At 34.3% G+C, this 18,163-nt stretch overlaps 1 protein-coding gene across 1 annotated transcript in view; it reads right to left on the reverse strand.

Annotated features, from left to right (window-relative positions):
• The window catches only part of ADAM18 (ADAM metallopeptidase domain 18), a 103,429-nt gene that overhangs the window by 46,504 nt on the left and 38,762 nt on the right, over positions 1 to 18,163 (reverse strand). The window contains exons 6-11 of the mRNA XM_036297239.1: positions 16,663 to 16,840; positions 8,712 to 8,777; positions 4,373 to 4,444; positions 4,013 to 4,179; positions 2,954 to 3,035; positions 66 to 202 (exon numbers count right to left, since the gene is read on the reverse strand). Of these exons, the coding sequence (XP_036153132.1) occupies positions 66 to 202; positions 2,954 to 3,035; positions 4,013 to 4,179; positions 4,373 to 4,444; positions 8,712 to 8,777; positions 16,663 to 16,840 (702 nt within the window). The remainder of the gene's footprint in view (positions 1 to 65; positions 203 to 2,953; positions 3,036 to 4,012; positions 4,180 to 4,372; positions 4,445 to 8,711; positions 8,778 to 16,662; positions 16,841 to 18,163) is intronic.

An 18,163-nucleotide genomic window follows, 5' to 3' on the forward strand; every position in this document is an offset into this window, starting at 1 on the left:
TCACATCTGTAAACAACCTCACAAATATGTACTGTGAAATTAATTAGGAATAAAAAATGGCTTACACTGCTTCATGGTTCATTATGCATGTAGCTCTTGGACAAGAACACTCATTGGTGTTATTATATGTTAGTCCTATTTTAAGGCCAAGTAATTGAGCTATAATAACTGAAAATCCTTCCAAAGTTATTGCATCTGTATACTATAATAAAGAATATTGAAGAGAAAACCACTTTATAAGAAGAAAACAAAAGTAGGTAATAATACATTTTATTCCTATGAAAATTTATATTTGATAACTTCTTTTCAGCATATTTTATAACACTTTATTTTGATATGTCATTGATATGAGTATTCATACTAGTTAATTAATTATGAAACATAATATTATGTAAAACTACCAATATTCTCTGATTTAAAAACTGACATACCCAAATTCTGTAGACTTACCCACTTAGAAATCTGATGCAATCAATATAAAACACATTGGGCCAACCAGCATGGCTCAGTGGTTGAGAGTAGACCTATGAACCAAAGGGTCATGGTTCGATTCTGGTCAGGTTATATGCCCAGGTTGCAGGCTCAATCCCCAGTGTGGGGCAGGCAGGAGGCAGCAGCTAATCAATGATTCTCTCTCATTATTGATATTTCTATCTCTCTCTTCCTTTCTCTTACTCTCTAAAATCAATAAAAATATATTTTAAAAATTATATAAAACACATTTATCTTTCTCATTAAAGCAATTCATCTAATTAATGAATATTAGTTAATTCAGCATACACACCTGTCAAGTACTATGATAGAAGATACGACTATAGTTGCATTAAAAAAAAGACTGTGCTCACACCTGAATCTTATCCTATACAATAAGAGAGGAATATGCTAATTAGCCATTACGCCCTGAGGCGTAACAACCAAGCCCCTCATGACCAGATCACCGATCAGCAGGAGGGTGGGACAGCGAGGTACAGCTGGCTTCGGAGAGCTACAGGAGGGGGCAGGGCAGCAAGCTATGAGGGAGGAGGGAGTGGGGGAGGGGGAGAGCTACAGGAGGGCGGGGCAGTGGGCAGAGAGCTATAGGAGGGTGGCAGTGACCTATTGGCTCACGGATTCGTGCACAGGGCTACTAGTATTATAGAAGAGGAGAAAGACAATAAACAGGAAATTCACAATAAACTTTCCAAGTATAAAGAGATAATGAGAAGTACTCTGAAGGAATAGAAGTGTTCCCATAGAGAATTTTGAGAAGGAGTATAACGATTTAGTTAAGGTAATGAGAAACATGTGTATGTGGAATTGATATTTAGGCTGAGCTACAAAGCTTGGAAAATGATCCAGCAATATAATGGGGGTAGGGTGTTTATATGAGAACCTATTCAAAGGTTGTAGTATAATAAATGAAGTAAAGAAATAACAGAAGTTAGCCCTATCCAATTTGGCTCAGTGGATAGAGCATCGGTCTATGGACTGGAGGGTCCTGGGTTCAATTTTGGTGAAGGGCATGTACCACTGTTTGAGGCTCAATCCCTGGCCCTGATTAGGGCACATGCAGGAGGCAACTCACTGATGTCTCTCTCACATCGATGTTTCTCTCTCTGTCTCTCCCCCTCCCTTCAACTCTATTTAAAAATCAATGGAAAAATATCCTTGAGTGAGGATTAACAAACAAACTAACACTAAAAGGAATAACAGAAGTTAGAGATATAGGGAAAGCCATGGTAAAACGATTAGGAATGAGAACTTATTAAAAAAGGTTGATTGCAGTGCATATTATTTTATTTTGATAAACTGATACCTTTCTCATCCCTTTAATGATTACAAGCACAATCCTTAAACTTCCCTAATTTTTCCACATCAATTGAAATTTATACTAACATTTAAGTAACTCATATCTAAAAGGAAAAAAGATTGTGTGTACATATGTGCCTGTATGTGAATGAAAACATGGAATATCACCTAGGAAAGTAGAAAAATGAATTAACAAGCTTCCTGTTATTCTATAAGATTTAAGCTTGAAAGAAAGAGGAAAATTTCAGTATCAGAATTTGATGGAAGGTTAAAGCCAGAACAGAACACAGATGCTCAACCAACTGAGCCACCCTGACCTTGGCAGCACAGTGGTTTTCTTTGGTGAAGGAGGTCCGTGGAAGGAGGCATGATTCATAGGTGTCTTCTGAAGTGTAAATAATATTTTATTTCTTGATCTCTGTGATGTTTGTACCTATGTATTAACTGTGTTATATACTATGATGACTTGTGCAATGTTCCCTCTATATGATGCACTTCAATAAAGCTTAGAAATGAACATGAAGTTATGTGCCAGGAGGAAAAGTTAAAAAAATGAGAAAGAGGATTCAAGGGGTCTAGTTTATGCAAGGAACTGTTTAATTTTATTCAGTCTTATAAAACGATTTGTATTTATAATAAGTACATGTGCATTACTTGATAAAAAGAAACATTTTAAGCAAAAGTAATTGTAGTAAAGTTATATGTTTCAACATGTATCTGTCCTTTAAAAAGCTGTTGAAATAGTTCTGAAATGCTACATAAAATAAGAACAATTCAGAACAATATATAATTAATGGGTAGACATACTTGTAACAATAGTATGAAATATATATGAATGGTAAACATAAATTCATTTTTGCTATTTCCTGTATTTGAAGGAGGCATACAAGAGGTTTTCAATTTGATAAAATGATTTGTCCTTAGAAAATCTAATGAAAATGTTAGTATCTCTTATGTCTACCTGGTGAATGGATATATTAATGCTTGTTAATAATAATTTCTCATGTTTGAAATCTATACTTAAATAAGCTTTCTGAGATTAAAATAATGTGCCAATAAAATAATAATATACATACAGAGAAAAAAAATCAAATTATTATACACTACTTAACTATATATATAATAAAACTTATAAAATATAATATAAAGAACAAATATTACATACCACAGCAATATCAGCATCATAGCTTTTATTGCATATCATGCCAGAAAACGTTGTTCCCATATATTTAGGATGTTTCCTGTAACTACATTATTATAACATAGATTTTTTTCATTAAAATAGGTATTCAGAAAAATTTATTCATTATTTATTAAAATAAATCTTCCATAAAATTTAAAATAATTTTTCAAATATAACTTCTTGATGTGGATAATATATTATACAAAATGCTCAAATCAATACAAATTACAATTTACTTTATTTTTTAAAATACAATTTTATTGATTTTAGAGAGGAAGGGAAAAGGAGAGAGAGATAGAAATATCAATGATGAGAATCAATGATTGGCTGCCTCCTGCTGGGGATCTAGCCCACAACCCAGGCATGTGCTCTTGGCTGGAATCAAACCTGGGACTCTTCAGTCCACAGGCCAACGCTCTATCCATCAATCCAAACCAGGTAGGGCTACAGTTTATTTTAATACAAATTATCTTTCTTAACCTAACTCCTAGGCTTGAGATAATTTTATTATCTCAAATTCTTCTCAGTTTCCCTTATTTTGTATTCATTGTTTTGATCACTAAAAGTTAAAACAAAAAGGATTTTTAATTTGTGGAAGAAAAATATCTTGCCTCTCCTAAAGATAAGCATTTTTTAAAATTATATATTACCAAAAGACAAGTTCCTCTTTGTCAAACAGTACACACCAAATGTGTTAATGTATTTTCGGTAATATTAACAGAATAGTGTCCCTCTTTGCATCATTAATAAGCTAGGGCTTACATGTATATATTCTGTAGTATAGTTGATATCATAAAAAATATGAAAAGAAACCCTCTCACATAAAAAGCACTTCAAAATATACTGTTATGTAATTGATTCATTAAAAAATAATTTAATCATTTTCTAATTACACTATCACATCCATTTTAACAGATGTGTTTTATTTAATGTTTTCAAAGGAACCTATGGGATGTTGAAAAAAACAATAAATGTATTCAGTTATCAAATTAATAGAATTATTTATGTATATATTTTATCAATGTAGAACATTATGCTTACATAAGTAAGAATGTTATGTCATGGGGCCGTAGGATAAGATAATCCCTTTTCCACGCCAAAAATCTTTTTGATAACTCATCAACATCCCCGATGGTAGAAATTTGGTTTTTATCTGACCACAATTCCAAGGAAGACAGTATCACGGTCAATTTGAGTTGAGTAAACATCTAGAAATAAAATGTATGTTATATTTATTCAAGTAACAAATTATTACATCAAAATTAATAAAAATAAAGAAAACATTTAGTGGGTTATTTGTGATATGAAAGGCCTTTGAGGCTTTAATTTGATATAATAAAATGGAAATTATTTTTCTTAATTTTTTCATAAAATTATAAATGTAAGAAAGCTAAAACTTACAGTGTTGACAAGGCCAATAATTTGGATAATTTTCTGTGTTACAGCCATCATTTCAGATCCCATATAATCATACTGAAAAACAATTTTTTACAGTTTCTTTAAAATGTGAGTGATAGCAACTTTTTAGATGATGATTATATCTTGATAATATCAGGAAGAAAAAACAGAATTTTTCAAACAATTTAAAGCATACTAATATAAACAAGATAACATTTACAATAAAAGAAAAGAACTAAAAACTGTACTTGGGCATTCAAAGACATTCTCACTTGTTAAGTATTTTATTTATTTATTTATTTATTTATTTATTTATTTATTTATTTACACTTGTCCCCCATCCCTTCCCCCTTTCTCTAACTCCACCCACCCTCTGAACCCCTGACTTTGGCCATCACCACGCTGTTGTCTGTTTCCATGGACCATGCCTATACATTCTTTGGCTAATCTCTTCACCTTCTTTCATCTGTTCCCACCACCCTCCATGTTATATATTTAAAAGACACTCTTGAAATCTCAAGAGGCACTGAAGTGACTTTACAGATTCTCACTTATTATAAAGGGGTTTCTTGAGCTAGAAACTTTGTATTGACACAGATGGCATCGTATTCCTGGTTGTATGCTTACTAAATAAAAAGGAGCAAATAAACATGAAAAATAATTGAAATACTCAAATATATCTATAGGAAAAAGACAAATTATAATGATGGAAAGCAAGAATTATGTGGATTGAATGACTCAAAAAAGTTTGATAAATAATAAAATGAAATAATGTAAAGGAAATGTGGAAAGTTGTTCTCCATAAATGCTAAATTCTTGAGAAGACATATACTGCTTTTTTGGAGCTCAATGAATACATCTGGTCTTTGAAGTCATATTTGGAAAAAGCTTAACATCTCCATACAAGTTGCTAATTAGACAAATACAAAATACGGAATTCTACCAAATCTGAAAAATCTGTATATTTTGCTCATTCACAATTGTCATGATTATTAAAACTGATGTACTGCTTACAAATGTTGATAAAAGAAATAATGTAAATTTAATTACATATTTCTGTTTGATGAATTAAAAATTAAGTGCATTTTAGACAAAATATTTTCCTTATATTACCAAAATACTGCATTAGGGAAGTGCTATAAAGGGGGTTGCCAAAAGTAGATTTTATAATTGTGAGTATGGGAAACACAGAGTTTATTATTGCGTTTTTATTATCATAACCTGCATGTCTTTTTCCATATGAACAACTGTAAACCTACTTTTCCCACCCTTGTACATGTGAAGTATAAAACAAATAAGAAAAATCCTTAGTTATGACTATCTGTTTGTGAATACTCAAGATCATCAAATGGTAGTAGAAATTTTTTTAATACTAAAGGTCATCATACTTTGTAATGCATCACTAACTCCAAAGGTTTATTTTATAAGAACAGCATTCTGAATATATAAGGAAGAAGAAATAGCAATGCTGAATCAGTATAAAATAATACATATCAAAATATGGAAAACAAAATTGGTACAATTTAAAAGAAGAATATAATTCAATTCAATAATTCAAGATATTGACACAACTCTTTCCATAACTGATGGAACCAGCAGCCCAAAACAGGAAAACATAGTAAAATATCTCATTCATTAACATGTACAGAGTACTGCATCAAATTAGGACAGAATATAATAAATCTTTTTTTAAATATATTTTATTGATTTTTTACAGAGAGGAAGGGAGAGGGATAGAGAGCCAGAAACATCGATGAGAGAGAAGCATCGATCAACTGCCTCCTGCACGCCCCCCCCCCCCAGCCCCCACTGGGGATGTGCCCGCAACCAAGGTACATGCCCCTGACTGGAATTGAACCTGGGACCCTTGAGTCCACAGGCCGATGCTCTATCCACTGAGCCAACCTGGTTCTGGTTATAATAAATCTTTTGAAAATCTATATGAAACATTAACAAATATACTGAGTCAGAAAGAAGTAACAAAGCATTTCAAAGAATTTACATCATTCAGATCATGCTCTTTTACCCATAAGAAATAAAATAAAATATGAACAACAAAATATAATTTGAAAATCCTCAAATACCTTAAATTTAACCAATACAATTCTAAATTACCCAAGAGTCCAATACACACACACACACACACACACACACACACACACACACTTCTCACACAAATTTGAAAATTATTTTTAAGAAAACAGTATAGTTTTTTTAAAAATGTTTGCCTTATGATCCAGGGATCCTACTTCTCGGCATATATCCAAAACAAACAAACAAACAAACAAACAAACAAACAACAAAAAAAAAACCCCAAAAAATAAAAAACAAAAAACAAACCAAAACTGAAATACTAATTTGAAAGAATAACTCACCTCTATGTTCATTACAGTATTAGTTACAACTACAGGCCCAATGCACGAAATTCATACAAGAGGCTCAACCCTCGCAGCCATGGCTGCCTTAGCCCTTGTAGCCCCGATTTTGTCTGGAAGGTCCTCCGGATGGTCGTTCTGCTGTTCGGTCTAATTAGTGTATTAGCTCTTTATTATATAGGATACCCAAGATCTGGAAACAGCCCAAGTGCCCATCCAGAAATGAGTGGATGAAAAAACTGTGGTACATTTACACAGTGAAATAATATTCAGCCATAAAAGAAGAGAAAAAGAAAGAAAAGACAACCTTACCTTTTGCACCAGCATGAATGGACCTGGAGATTATTATTCTAAATGAAATAAGCCAGTCAGAGAAAGACAAATACCATATGATCTCACTTATATGTGGAAACTAATAAAATAAACTGACAAACAAAATAGGGAGAGTTATAAATACATGGAACAGACTGACAGCTATCAGGGGGGAATGGGGTTGGGAAGCTGGATGAAAAAATTTGAAGGGATTAGCCAAAGAACATATATGCATAACCCATGGACCAGACTACAGTGTGATGTTAGCTAGAGGGAAAGGGGTGTGGTAGGTGTGGAGATGGACAAAGAGACTCTACTTGGAGCAATGGGTGCACAATGCAGTGTTCAGATGTTGTTTTGTTAAGTTGTACACTTGAAATCCGTATGGTTTTGTGAACTGATGTCATCCCAACAAATTCAGTAAAAAAAAAATGCATCTTTTAGAAAATTTTCAATAAAAAAAAACAAACTCATAAATATTGATGGAAATGCCATATCAAAACTTATGTAACTACAAACAAAAACGTGTATTTGTAGATCAAAGAATACAAAATTTCAATTATAAGAAGAATAAATTGTGAGGTTCTAATGTATGGAATAGTGACTAGAGTTAATTATATGGTACTATATACTTGAAAGGAACTGAGAGTAGATCTTTTTTTAAAATATGTTTTTATTGATTTTAGAGAGACAGAAACATCGATGAGAGAGAAACATCGATCGGATGCCTCCTGCACGCCTCTACTGGGGATCAAGCTCACAACCAAGGCATATGCCCTGACCTGGAATTGAACGGGTGACCTCTTGGTTGATGGGTCAATGCTCAACCACTGGGACATACTGGCTGGGCTGAGAGTAGGTCTTAAGTGTTCTCACCATACACATACAAAGACACACACACAAAAAAGGAGGGAGGGAGGGAAGAAGGGAGGGAGGGAGGAGAAAGAAAGAAAGAAAGAAAGAAAGAAAGAAAGAAAGAAAGAAAGAAAGAAAGGAAGGAAGAAAGAAGGAAGGAAGGAAGGAAGGAAGGAAGGAAGGAAGGAAGGAAGGAAGGAAGGAAAGAAAGAAAGAAAGAAAGAAAGAAAGAAAGAAAGAAAGAAAGAAAGAAAGAAAGAAAGAAAGAAAAAGAAAGGAAGGAAGAAAGAAAGAAAAAGTTAATTATGTGAGGTGATAGATGGGTTTATTATATTGATCTTGGTAATTATTCCACAATATATGTGTATATCAAATCATTGTGTACACTTTAAATATATACAATTACATATTACAACTATTTGAAATAAAGTTGAAAAAGTATTAAGTAAATTTGTAAGATCGTAAATACCTGGTATGTTCAAAGAAAACATAAGAACAAAGAGGCTACAGCAAGGCAAGACTGTTAGAAAATGGGGTCAAAGAGATACTGGGCTGAGCTGGGGATGAAGCATGGAATAGACAGTGTAACACATTCTAGGCTAGTTTTAGCTTTTAGTAATAATACCTAAAACAAAGCATCTTTATTTGGAAATAATAAAACAATTCCAAATTTTTAATTTTGTGCTTTGAAATTGAGAAAAATTTCATTAAGTTTAAAGAAAGAAAGAGTGAGAGAGAAAAAAAGAGAGAGAGGATTGAAGATTGAGGAATGGAGGGGAGGAGGAGATGGTTTGACTTACCAAAGCTTTTTCCACTATAATATGCATTTCTAGATATTGGGGTAATAGTTTTGAAAGAGTTTTTTCCTGGGGAAACAAATGATTGAGCAAATGATAATATACATTAAATTTGTTAAATACAAGAAGTATTCTGTAAAGAAGGCAAACAGAATGCATAAAATATCTTCATAAGGACTTTTTTGGAAATTCAATTTTTCATTTTTTTCATTTGCACATATTGTAATAAATGGCAAGGGAATGCTCACTTTGATTTTAAGAAAACAAAAACAAGTATTTTAAAAAACTAATAATTCAGAGAAAATTTACAAATTATTATTACAGAGTCACTGTGGCCTTAAATATAAAAATTAGTTACAAACAAAAAAATTCACTTAACATATATTCTAAATTTAAATAATTCCAGTGAGCTTGTGAGAGTGATGAATGAGTCTAAGTACTCTGTATTCATATTAAATGAGAGAAAAAAAATGAGTAGAAATATATACATTCTATTGTCTTTAACTCATGCAAATCTACATTATTAAAAGAACTCTTGAGAATTTTTTGTGAATTGTCCTCCTAAAACCTATGGGAACACCAACTGTGTCACAATAAAAATATTTCATTCACTCAGCAGAAAAGCATGGGGAAATTCTGAGAACTCACAGTCTACACAGGAATTCAGGTAAATGGTGTGACTGGTACACTCAACCACATGGGTGCACAGGAAAGAACAGCATGTACAATAGCAGAAACAATCCTGTACCTCCAGGGCACAGGCTGTAAGTTCCTTCTGAGGTGATCTTATAATTCTTGACTGTGCCAGGAGTCAGCTATAAATCGTCAGCTTATTACATCATCATTTGGCACTTTAATGGCAATTTTCGTGTGAGCTACTAGTACAGCTTAAACATATTACAATGCCGTTTCACATATATAAATTTCAAAGAAACCAAAATTTCATTCTTGACCCAAGCTTATCATTCACTAAATATAATAGTAAGAAAGGTACAAAGATTGGGTCTAGGTTAGCCTCGGTTAAAGCAAATAAGCAAGCAAACTGGACTCAGTGGGTAGAGCCCATGTTTAAATGTTTGCTTACATTTCCATAGGAAAGTAAAATATGCCTGCATTCCATACACAAGGCTGGGCAAAAGTAAATTTACAGTTGTTCATATGGAAGACAATATAGTGCTTAACAAATAATAATACAAGAAGAAATTGTGTTTTGCATACTCACAACTGTAAGCCTACTTTTGCCTAAACGTATGTGTTGTTGTCATTCTCTGTCTGTCTGACCACATGTATATATGCAGCGCTGTAGGAAAAAAGTTCTCTTAACTTTTATCAGCACTTAGTAGTCTTATAATAATGGTGATCATAAGATTTGTTATTTAAACTGAAATAATGTGCAGCAGAAAAAGGGGCACTAAAATAATTTAAATTATATAATTATTAAAGTTGATATTTAGTTCAATTTTATTAGTTCAAATCTTTCTACTCAAAAGTGATTTCCAAAACTCTATATCTGAGTATACAAAGTTAAAACTCTTTAAACCTTTTCATTGATTAAACATAGCATAGCCACATGGACATCAACATCATGGCAGAATCAGCATCAACAAGTTGGATAATTACAATTAAACAAAGGATCCCTTGTTCAACGCAGAGACATCTGAGAGAGCCACACATCAGTCCATCTGAAAGTGGGCACATTGGAACAGTAAGGGAGGCAGGTTGGGGGAAGCCACATCCCTGCCTAAAAAAGTCCATTGTGGTGAAACCTAGTGGCAGTAGTAGAGATGTGGGGGATTTATGGTGGTCATTGCTGACAAAGAGAGAAAGCTGTGGTCGTGTGGTAGCCATTACCGATTTAGAGGCAAAACCTCAAACCCACATACCTACATCCTCTAGCCCATTGCAGCAGAACCCAGTAGAGGTGGGACCTATTGAAGAAGCAGAGATACACATTGGTAATAAGAGGAGTGCCGGGAGTTCCCAGGCCCAGAGCCTCACTACCCTCTATATCCCACCATGAGATGGCGCCCCAAGACAGTGGCAACCCAGGCACAGAATGGACATCCAAGACCCCGGGAAATACAGGATATTTTCCATGACTGAGGCCACACCAAACCACTAAGATTCCAGTGCTATTAAGAGAAAACAAAAACTTGCACTATAGCATCATCTACTGAAAAACAAATGAAGGACCTCTCTTTAGAAGCCTACTGAATTGTTAAAAGCAAAGAGTAACTAAAAGAGACTTCATTATCTCAAATGTACAGGCACAGAAACAATCCATCAAGTATCATGAATAACCAATGCAAAAAGTTAACAAAGAAAGAAAATAAAGTCTCCAGAAACCAAATTCAAAGACAGGGAAGACTGTGATTAGAATGACAGAATTCAAGAATACAGTTATTAAACAAACAAACAAACCTCAACAAGATATCAAAACACTCATAAAGGCAGTTCAGTGATTTCAGGAACAAAATTAATGAACAAAATAGGTACTTTACCAAAGCGACTGAAAGTATTATATAAAAAAAAAAGAAACAGAAATCCTTGAACTAAAGAACTCAATAAATGAGATGAACAATTAAAGCATGAGAGATAAAGCATATCACATGAAAGAGATAATTAGTGTTTTTGATGATTGAACCAGAAATGGCTCAGGAGGAAGAAGAGAGAGAACAAAAATTAAAAATAAAAATAAAAGAGTTCTACAAAAACTATATGACTCCATTAGAAACAACAAAGTAAGGGTAATGGGTATAGCCAGAGAAGAAGAGAGGGAGAAGAAAACATAGAATGTATTCAAAGAAATAATTGGTAAGAACTTTCCAAACCTGTGAAAAGTGTCTGAATATAAAAGCTAAAAGAATACCTAATTATTTCAATGCAAAAAAATCTTCTCCAAGACTCATTATATGAAAACCAGCAAAAGTTCATTACAAAGAAAGAATTTTTAAGGCATCCAGGCTGTAAAACACTGTACCCTGCCAAGGAAATCCCATTAGGCTATCATTAGATTTTTTTAGTGAAAACATCACAAGATAGGCGAGAGTGGACAAAAATATTCAAAATATTGAAAGAGAGAATAAACCAGCCAAAAATAATATATCCTGTAAAGCCATCCTTTATATATGAAGGAGAAATAAGTGCTTTCCCAGACAACAAAAGTTGAGAGAATTCATCACCAGAAGACCTGTGTTACAAGAAATGTTAAAAGTTCTTCTAGCAGAATCATAAAGAAAAATGGTATACAAAACTTTGAATAAATGACAGACAGAAACAACGCTACTTCAAAAAGAGAGCATTAAACACTTAATTATATCATAAAAGTTAAAGGGGGAAAAGCATTAAAAGTAACCTACTGAAATTTGGCAATGAACACACAACATAAAAAGGGATAATTTGTGTGAGTGTGTGTGTGGGAGGGGGGTAGGAGGAGTGAAGAACACAAGTACAGGTAAATGTATATGAGACAATAAGAAGGCAAAGGACTATGGTATGTATGAGACATTTTACAAAAACCTAATAGTAACCATAAAACAAAAATTCAGAGCTAAGACATGAAACAAACAAAAGAGGAAACAGAGAAAAAAGTCATAGGAAACCACCCAACTAAAGTAACAGACAAAAACACAAGAGGTAAAAGACAATGGAGATACAGAGCAATCAGAAAATAAAAGATAAAATGACTGCAGTAAGTCTTTATCTATACTAATAAAAGGGTAATATGCTAATTAGACTGGATCAACTGGACATCTTCCAGATGTCCAACTTCCTTCTGGGCAAAGCCACGGTGGCGGGGGCTGAGTCAGAGAAGGTTAGGGGTGATTAGGCTGGCAGGGGAGGGAAGTTAGGGGGTGGCCAAGCTGGCAGGGGGGCAGTTAGGGGGCAACCAGGCCAGCAGGGGGGCAGTTAGGGGCTATCAGTCAGGCAGGTAGAGTGGTTAGGGGCAATCAGGCAGGCAGGTGAGCAGTTTGGAGCCAGTGGTCCTGAATTGTGAGAGGGATGAAGCCTAAACCGGCAGTCGGACATCCCCCAAGGGGTCCTGGATTGGAGAGGGTGCAGGCCGAGCTGAGGGACTTCCCCCACCTCACTGGGCCTCTAGTATATTAATAATTACGCTAAATAGAAATAGATTGAACTCACAAATCAAAAGGCACAGAGTAGCGGGATGGATTAAAAAACAATTTAAGACTGAATTATATGTGCCTTCACGAGACTTAGCTCCAAAAACAAACAGGCTCAAAGTGAAGAGGTGGAAGATGATACTCTAAGCAAATGTCATCCAGAGAAAAGCAGAAACCATAGTACTTATATCAGACAAAGGAGATTTCAAAACAAAAAAGGTACCATGAGACAAAGATGGACATTTCAGAATGATAAAGGGGACAATTCTTCAAGAAGACATAATACTTATCTATCTATCTATCTATCTATCTATCTATCTATCTATCTATCTATCTATCTATCTATCATCTAGCTCCACCCTGGCAGTGCCAAAATATAAAAATCAATTATTAACAGACCCAAAACAAAAAAATGATACCAATACAATTATAATATGAAATATTGCCGAAACCGGTTTGGCTCAGTGGATAGAGCGTCGGCCTGCGGACTGAAGGGTCCCAGGTTCGATTCCGGTCAAGGGCATGTACCTGGGTTGCGGGCACATCCCCGGTGGGGGATGTGCAGGAGGCGGCTGGTCGATGTTTCTCTCTCATCGATGTTTCTGACTCTCTATCTCTCTCCCTTCCTCTCTGTAAAAAATCAATAAAATATATTAAAAAAAAAAAAAGAAATATGAATACCCCATGGCCAGCAATGAATATATCTTCCAAACAGAAAGTCAGTAAGGAAATATTGGCCTTAAATGATACATTAGAGCAAATGAACTTAATTAATATTACTATAACTTTCCATCTCAAAAAGACAGAATACACACACATTTTTCTCAAGCGCACACAGAAATTTCTCAGGGATAGACTATATGTAGGTGTACACAACTAGTTTCAATAAATTTAAGAAAGTTGAAATCATACTAGTATATTTTCTAACTATAATGATATGAATCTGAAAATCAACTACAAAAAAAAAAAGAACTGGAAAAACCACAAATATATGGAGATTAACAACATGTTACTGAACAACTATTGGATCTAAGAATAAGTAAAACAAGATATCAAAAGTTACGTAGAGACAAATGAAGCTAAAAGTATAAGATATAAAAACTTGGGGGAGTCATCAAAAGCAGTACTAAGAGGAAAGTTTATAGAATTACAAACCTACCTCGAGAAATAAACAAACAAAAAAAATCTCAAAGAAGAAATCTAACATTATAACTTAAAGAAACAGAAAAAGAATAACAAATGAAGCCCAAAACCAGGAGAGGGGAGGAAATAATAAAGATCAAAGTAAAAATAAATGAAATAGAGAAAAAAAGATAGTAGAAAAATTAATAAAATGAAGAGCTGGCAATTTAAAAAGATAAAATTGCCAGGCCAGTAGTTGGACTCACTTAGAAAAAAGAGAGAAGACTTGAATGAAATCCGAAATAAAGACAAGAAGCTACAATGGACACCAGAGTGGATAACCTAGAAGAAACTGACAGATTTTTAAAGGGAAACAAGCTTCCTAGACTGAATAAAGAAGCATTAGAAACCAAAAGAGACAAATCTCTAGTAAGAACATTGAAACAGTATTCAAAAACCTCCCAAAAAACCAAAAATCTAGGAGCATATGCCTTTACTGGTGAATTCTACCAAACATTCAAAGAAGATTTAATATCAATTATTTTTAACCTCTTCCAAAAAAACTAAGGAAAAAAGAATATTTTGTAACTCATTTTATGAGGCCAACATTACCCTGACAGCACTATCAAATGTACCAACATACTCATAATAAGAGTACCAGAAAGTAAGAAGATGGATACAGAGGTAGAAAGAATTCATGGCCAGAAATTTTTCAAAACTTCTCAAATTTAAAAAAATATTTAGGAAAATATTTATTTAAACAACCAGGAAGTTCTATGAATTCCAGCTAGGACCAACTCAAAGAGATCTACTCAAAGACACATCATAACAAAACTGGTATAAAGCAAAACAAACAAAAAAAGAATCTTAAAAGAAACAACAGAGAAGGGACTCATCATATACACTGAGTGGCCAATTATTATGCCCACCCCATCAGTACTTTGTTGGGCCACCTTTTGCCTTCAGTACTGAAGCGATTCTTCTTGGCATTGATTCCAGGAGATGTTGAAAGGTGATGCGAGGAATCTGACACCATGCCTGATGAACAGCATTGTCCAGTTCTGTGAGATTTGATGGTTGTGGAACCAGCTGCCTGATGGCTCTTTTAACTTCGCTCCACAAATGCTCAATTGGATTGAGATCTGGTGATTGTGGGGGCCACCTAAGCAAGGTGAAGTCTCCCTCATGTTCTTTTACATTTTTAAAATATATTTTTATTGATTTCAGAGAGAAAGGGAGAGGGAGAGAGAGATAGAAACATCAATGATGAGAGAGAACCATTGATTGGCTGCCTCCTGCACACCCCCAACTGGGGATTGAGCCCACAATCCAGGCATGTGCCCTTGACTGGAATCGAACCTGGCACCCTTCGGTCCACAGTCCAATGCTCCATGCACCAAGCCAAATCACCTGCCATGGTCGGCAAACTGCGGCTCGAGAGCCACATGCGGCTCTTTGGCCCCTTGAGTGTGGCTCTTCCTAAGCCTTAGGAGTAACCTAATTAAGTTAATAACAATGTACCTACCTATATAGTTTAAGTTTAAAAAATTTGGCTCTCAAAAGAAATTTCGATCATTGTACTGTTGATATTTGGCTCTGTTGACTAATGAGTTTGCCAACCACTGATTGTCAATCCTCGTGTTCTTAAAACCACTCCTGCACAATATGAGCACCATGGCATGGTGCATTGTCTTGCTAGAAGAAGCCATCTCCATTGGGATAGGCCATCAACATGATAGGATGAATTTGATCAGTAACTATACTTAGGTATGTTGTGCTATTCAGACATTGTTCCACATGAATTAAAGGGCCCAAATCATGCCAGGAAAATATGCCCCAACCATAACACTGCCCCCACCAGCTTGAAGAGTTGTACTCATGCATGTGGGGTGCATGCTTTCATGCTGTTTCCGCCAAATTCTCACTCTGCCATCTGCATGATGCAACTGGAAACGTGATTCATCAGACCACATGACTTTTTTCCAATGTTCAACTGTCCAATCCTTGTGTTCCGGTGCGAATTGGAGACATTTTATCTTGGTAACTGCCAACATCAAAGGTGTTCAAACAGGCCTTCGGCTTCCATATTCCATATGATGCAGTGTATGGCTAGTTTGCCTACAAACATCAGGTGGCCATAATAATCTGGCCAATCAGTGTATAAGAATCCTTAATATGTTCAATAATACCTTATTTTTCATCATAAAACTTGGAGTCCATAAGATAGCAAGTTTAAATATTCAAAGTGATGAAAGGAAAACACCTGTCAACCAAAACTTATATTCCAGCCTATAGATAAATAGATAAATGATTATTTATTTTAGAAAGCTATGGTTTGGTAGTAAAGTTATGCAACAAAAATATGTAAAAATATTAAAAGTATTTTTCACAGGGAACAGTGATAACTGTTAGTAATAACTAATAGTGATCCTATTCTTCCCCTATTTCTAAATTTTATTTAACAATGTGAATTTTTATTTAAATACAAGAAAAAAGATACATAATATATCATAAAACAATAAGCTTGCAATATGTTATATAATTTTTCATATTTTAAGTGGAATATGGGTGTTTTGTTTAAAGATAAAGAAAAAAGATACCAAATTTAATATTCTTACTCAACTGCTAAGCAGTTCTTTTTCCCAATTAATAAAGATCTACAGAAGTAATTTCATGGTATGTCATAACTTCAGAATTATTGTAGTTACCTGTGAGCTTAAATAACTTTTATAGGTCTGGTTTTTCTGCCAAATATTGCTGTAATTTTCTATTAACATTGGTATATCTGTATTGTTATTTTTTACTTGATAAATTATGTGTTCAAATCTTGCCGAAGATTCCAGTGGTTCAATTCCATAGCTGATATTTTCAAACTGAAGGAATCCCCTGTATATTTAGAAAGCAATGGCAAAAAAATCCTAAAAATGACCATATCAAAACTATAATATAAAATATTGTAAGAAATTATGAACTAGAGTAAATAACATGTTTAAAAGGAACTTTTCCCTCTATTTTTTTATCTACCATTAATAACTTAACCGCATTTGCCTTATTATTTTCTCACATATTAAAGAACTAAGTAAATGGAAGTGTATTTTGTATTTTCTGTATAGAAATCACATTCATTCAAAATATATCACTTAACGACAAGTAATAGCTGGGAAACAAGATGTTTGTTGACTATTTCAAGAAGAAAGTTTCTGTTCTTACAGAGGTTAGGATAAGGGAAAGCAGGAATACAGAGTGAATATTTAAAGAGGTTGATATAAATTAAAACGACATTCAGAGAATGCTAGTTTTCTGAATTGACATGAGTAAATTTTATAAATAAGGCAAACAAAAACTAAAAGGAAGTTAGTGTGTATTATCTGTTCTGGATTCATCTTCCTCTGTCAGGGCCAACCTGACAGGTTGAGCCAGGCTGAAGTAGGGAGGTGGGAATTGAGAAAAGAAAGAAAGACAGGAGAGCGGGATCGGGAGGACTACAGCTCAATTGAGGAACTGCAGCAAGTTTATTAACCATACAATGCTTTTTTATACACAACACACAGAATAGGAGGTCTGTCAAGAGGAATGTATTCTTTGTTTCTCTTAATCTCTAAGGGAGGACAGAGCAGAAGGACAAGTTCTCGGTACAGCAAATCTCAGTAAATAGTTACAGACGTCTTGGTAAGCCATGAAAGGCTGTTCTCATTCTACAAAAGTTGCTCTCATTCTACTGATAACCACCATCCAAACAAGTCTGGGAAAACTGTGTGGGTAAGGGTCTCAGCCTTGCTAGCCCCTTCAGGTGCAAGGACCATGTCAGCTTACACCCAGTCTCCAACATTCCTCTTATAAACTTACCACCTTCCTCTTTCATCATTAATGATGAAAATTACTTTTCTTGACCCTTTACTTCTACTTCCCCTTCATTTAGCAACCATCAGCTTGTTATCTATATCTATAAGTCTGTTTGTTTTGCTTTGTTTATTTAATTATTTTATTTTAGAATCCAAATATAAATGAAATCATGATGTTTGTGTTTCTCTGTCAGACTTATTTCACTTAGCATAATACCCTCTAGGTCCATCTATGTTGTCACAAATGGAAAGATTTTATTTCTTTTTTTATTGATGAGTAATATTCCATTGTATATGTACCACATCTTCTTCATCCATTCACTAGAGTCTCAGTGCACAAAATTCATGCACTGGGGTGGGGGTCCTC

Source organism: Myotis myotis, unplaced genomic scaffold, assembly GCF_014108235.1.
Source record: "Myotis myotis isolate mMyoMyo1 unplaced genomic scaffold, mMyoMyo1.p scaffold_m19_p_3, whole genome shotgun sequence".
NCBI lineage: Eukaryota > Metazoa > Chordata > Mammalia > Chiroptera > Vespertilionidae > Myotis > Myotis myotis.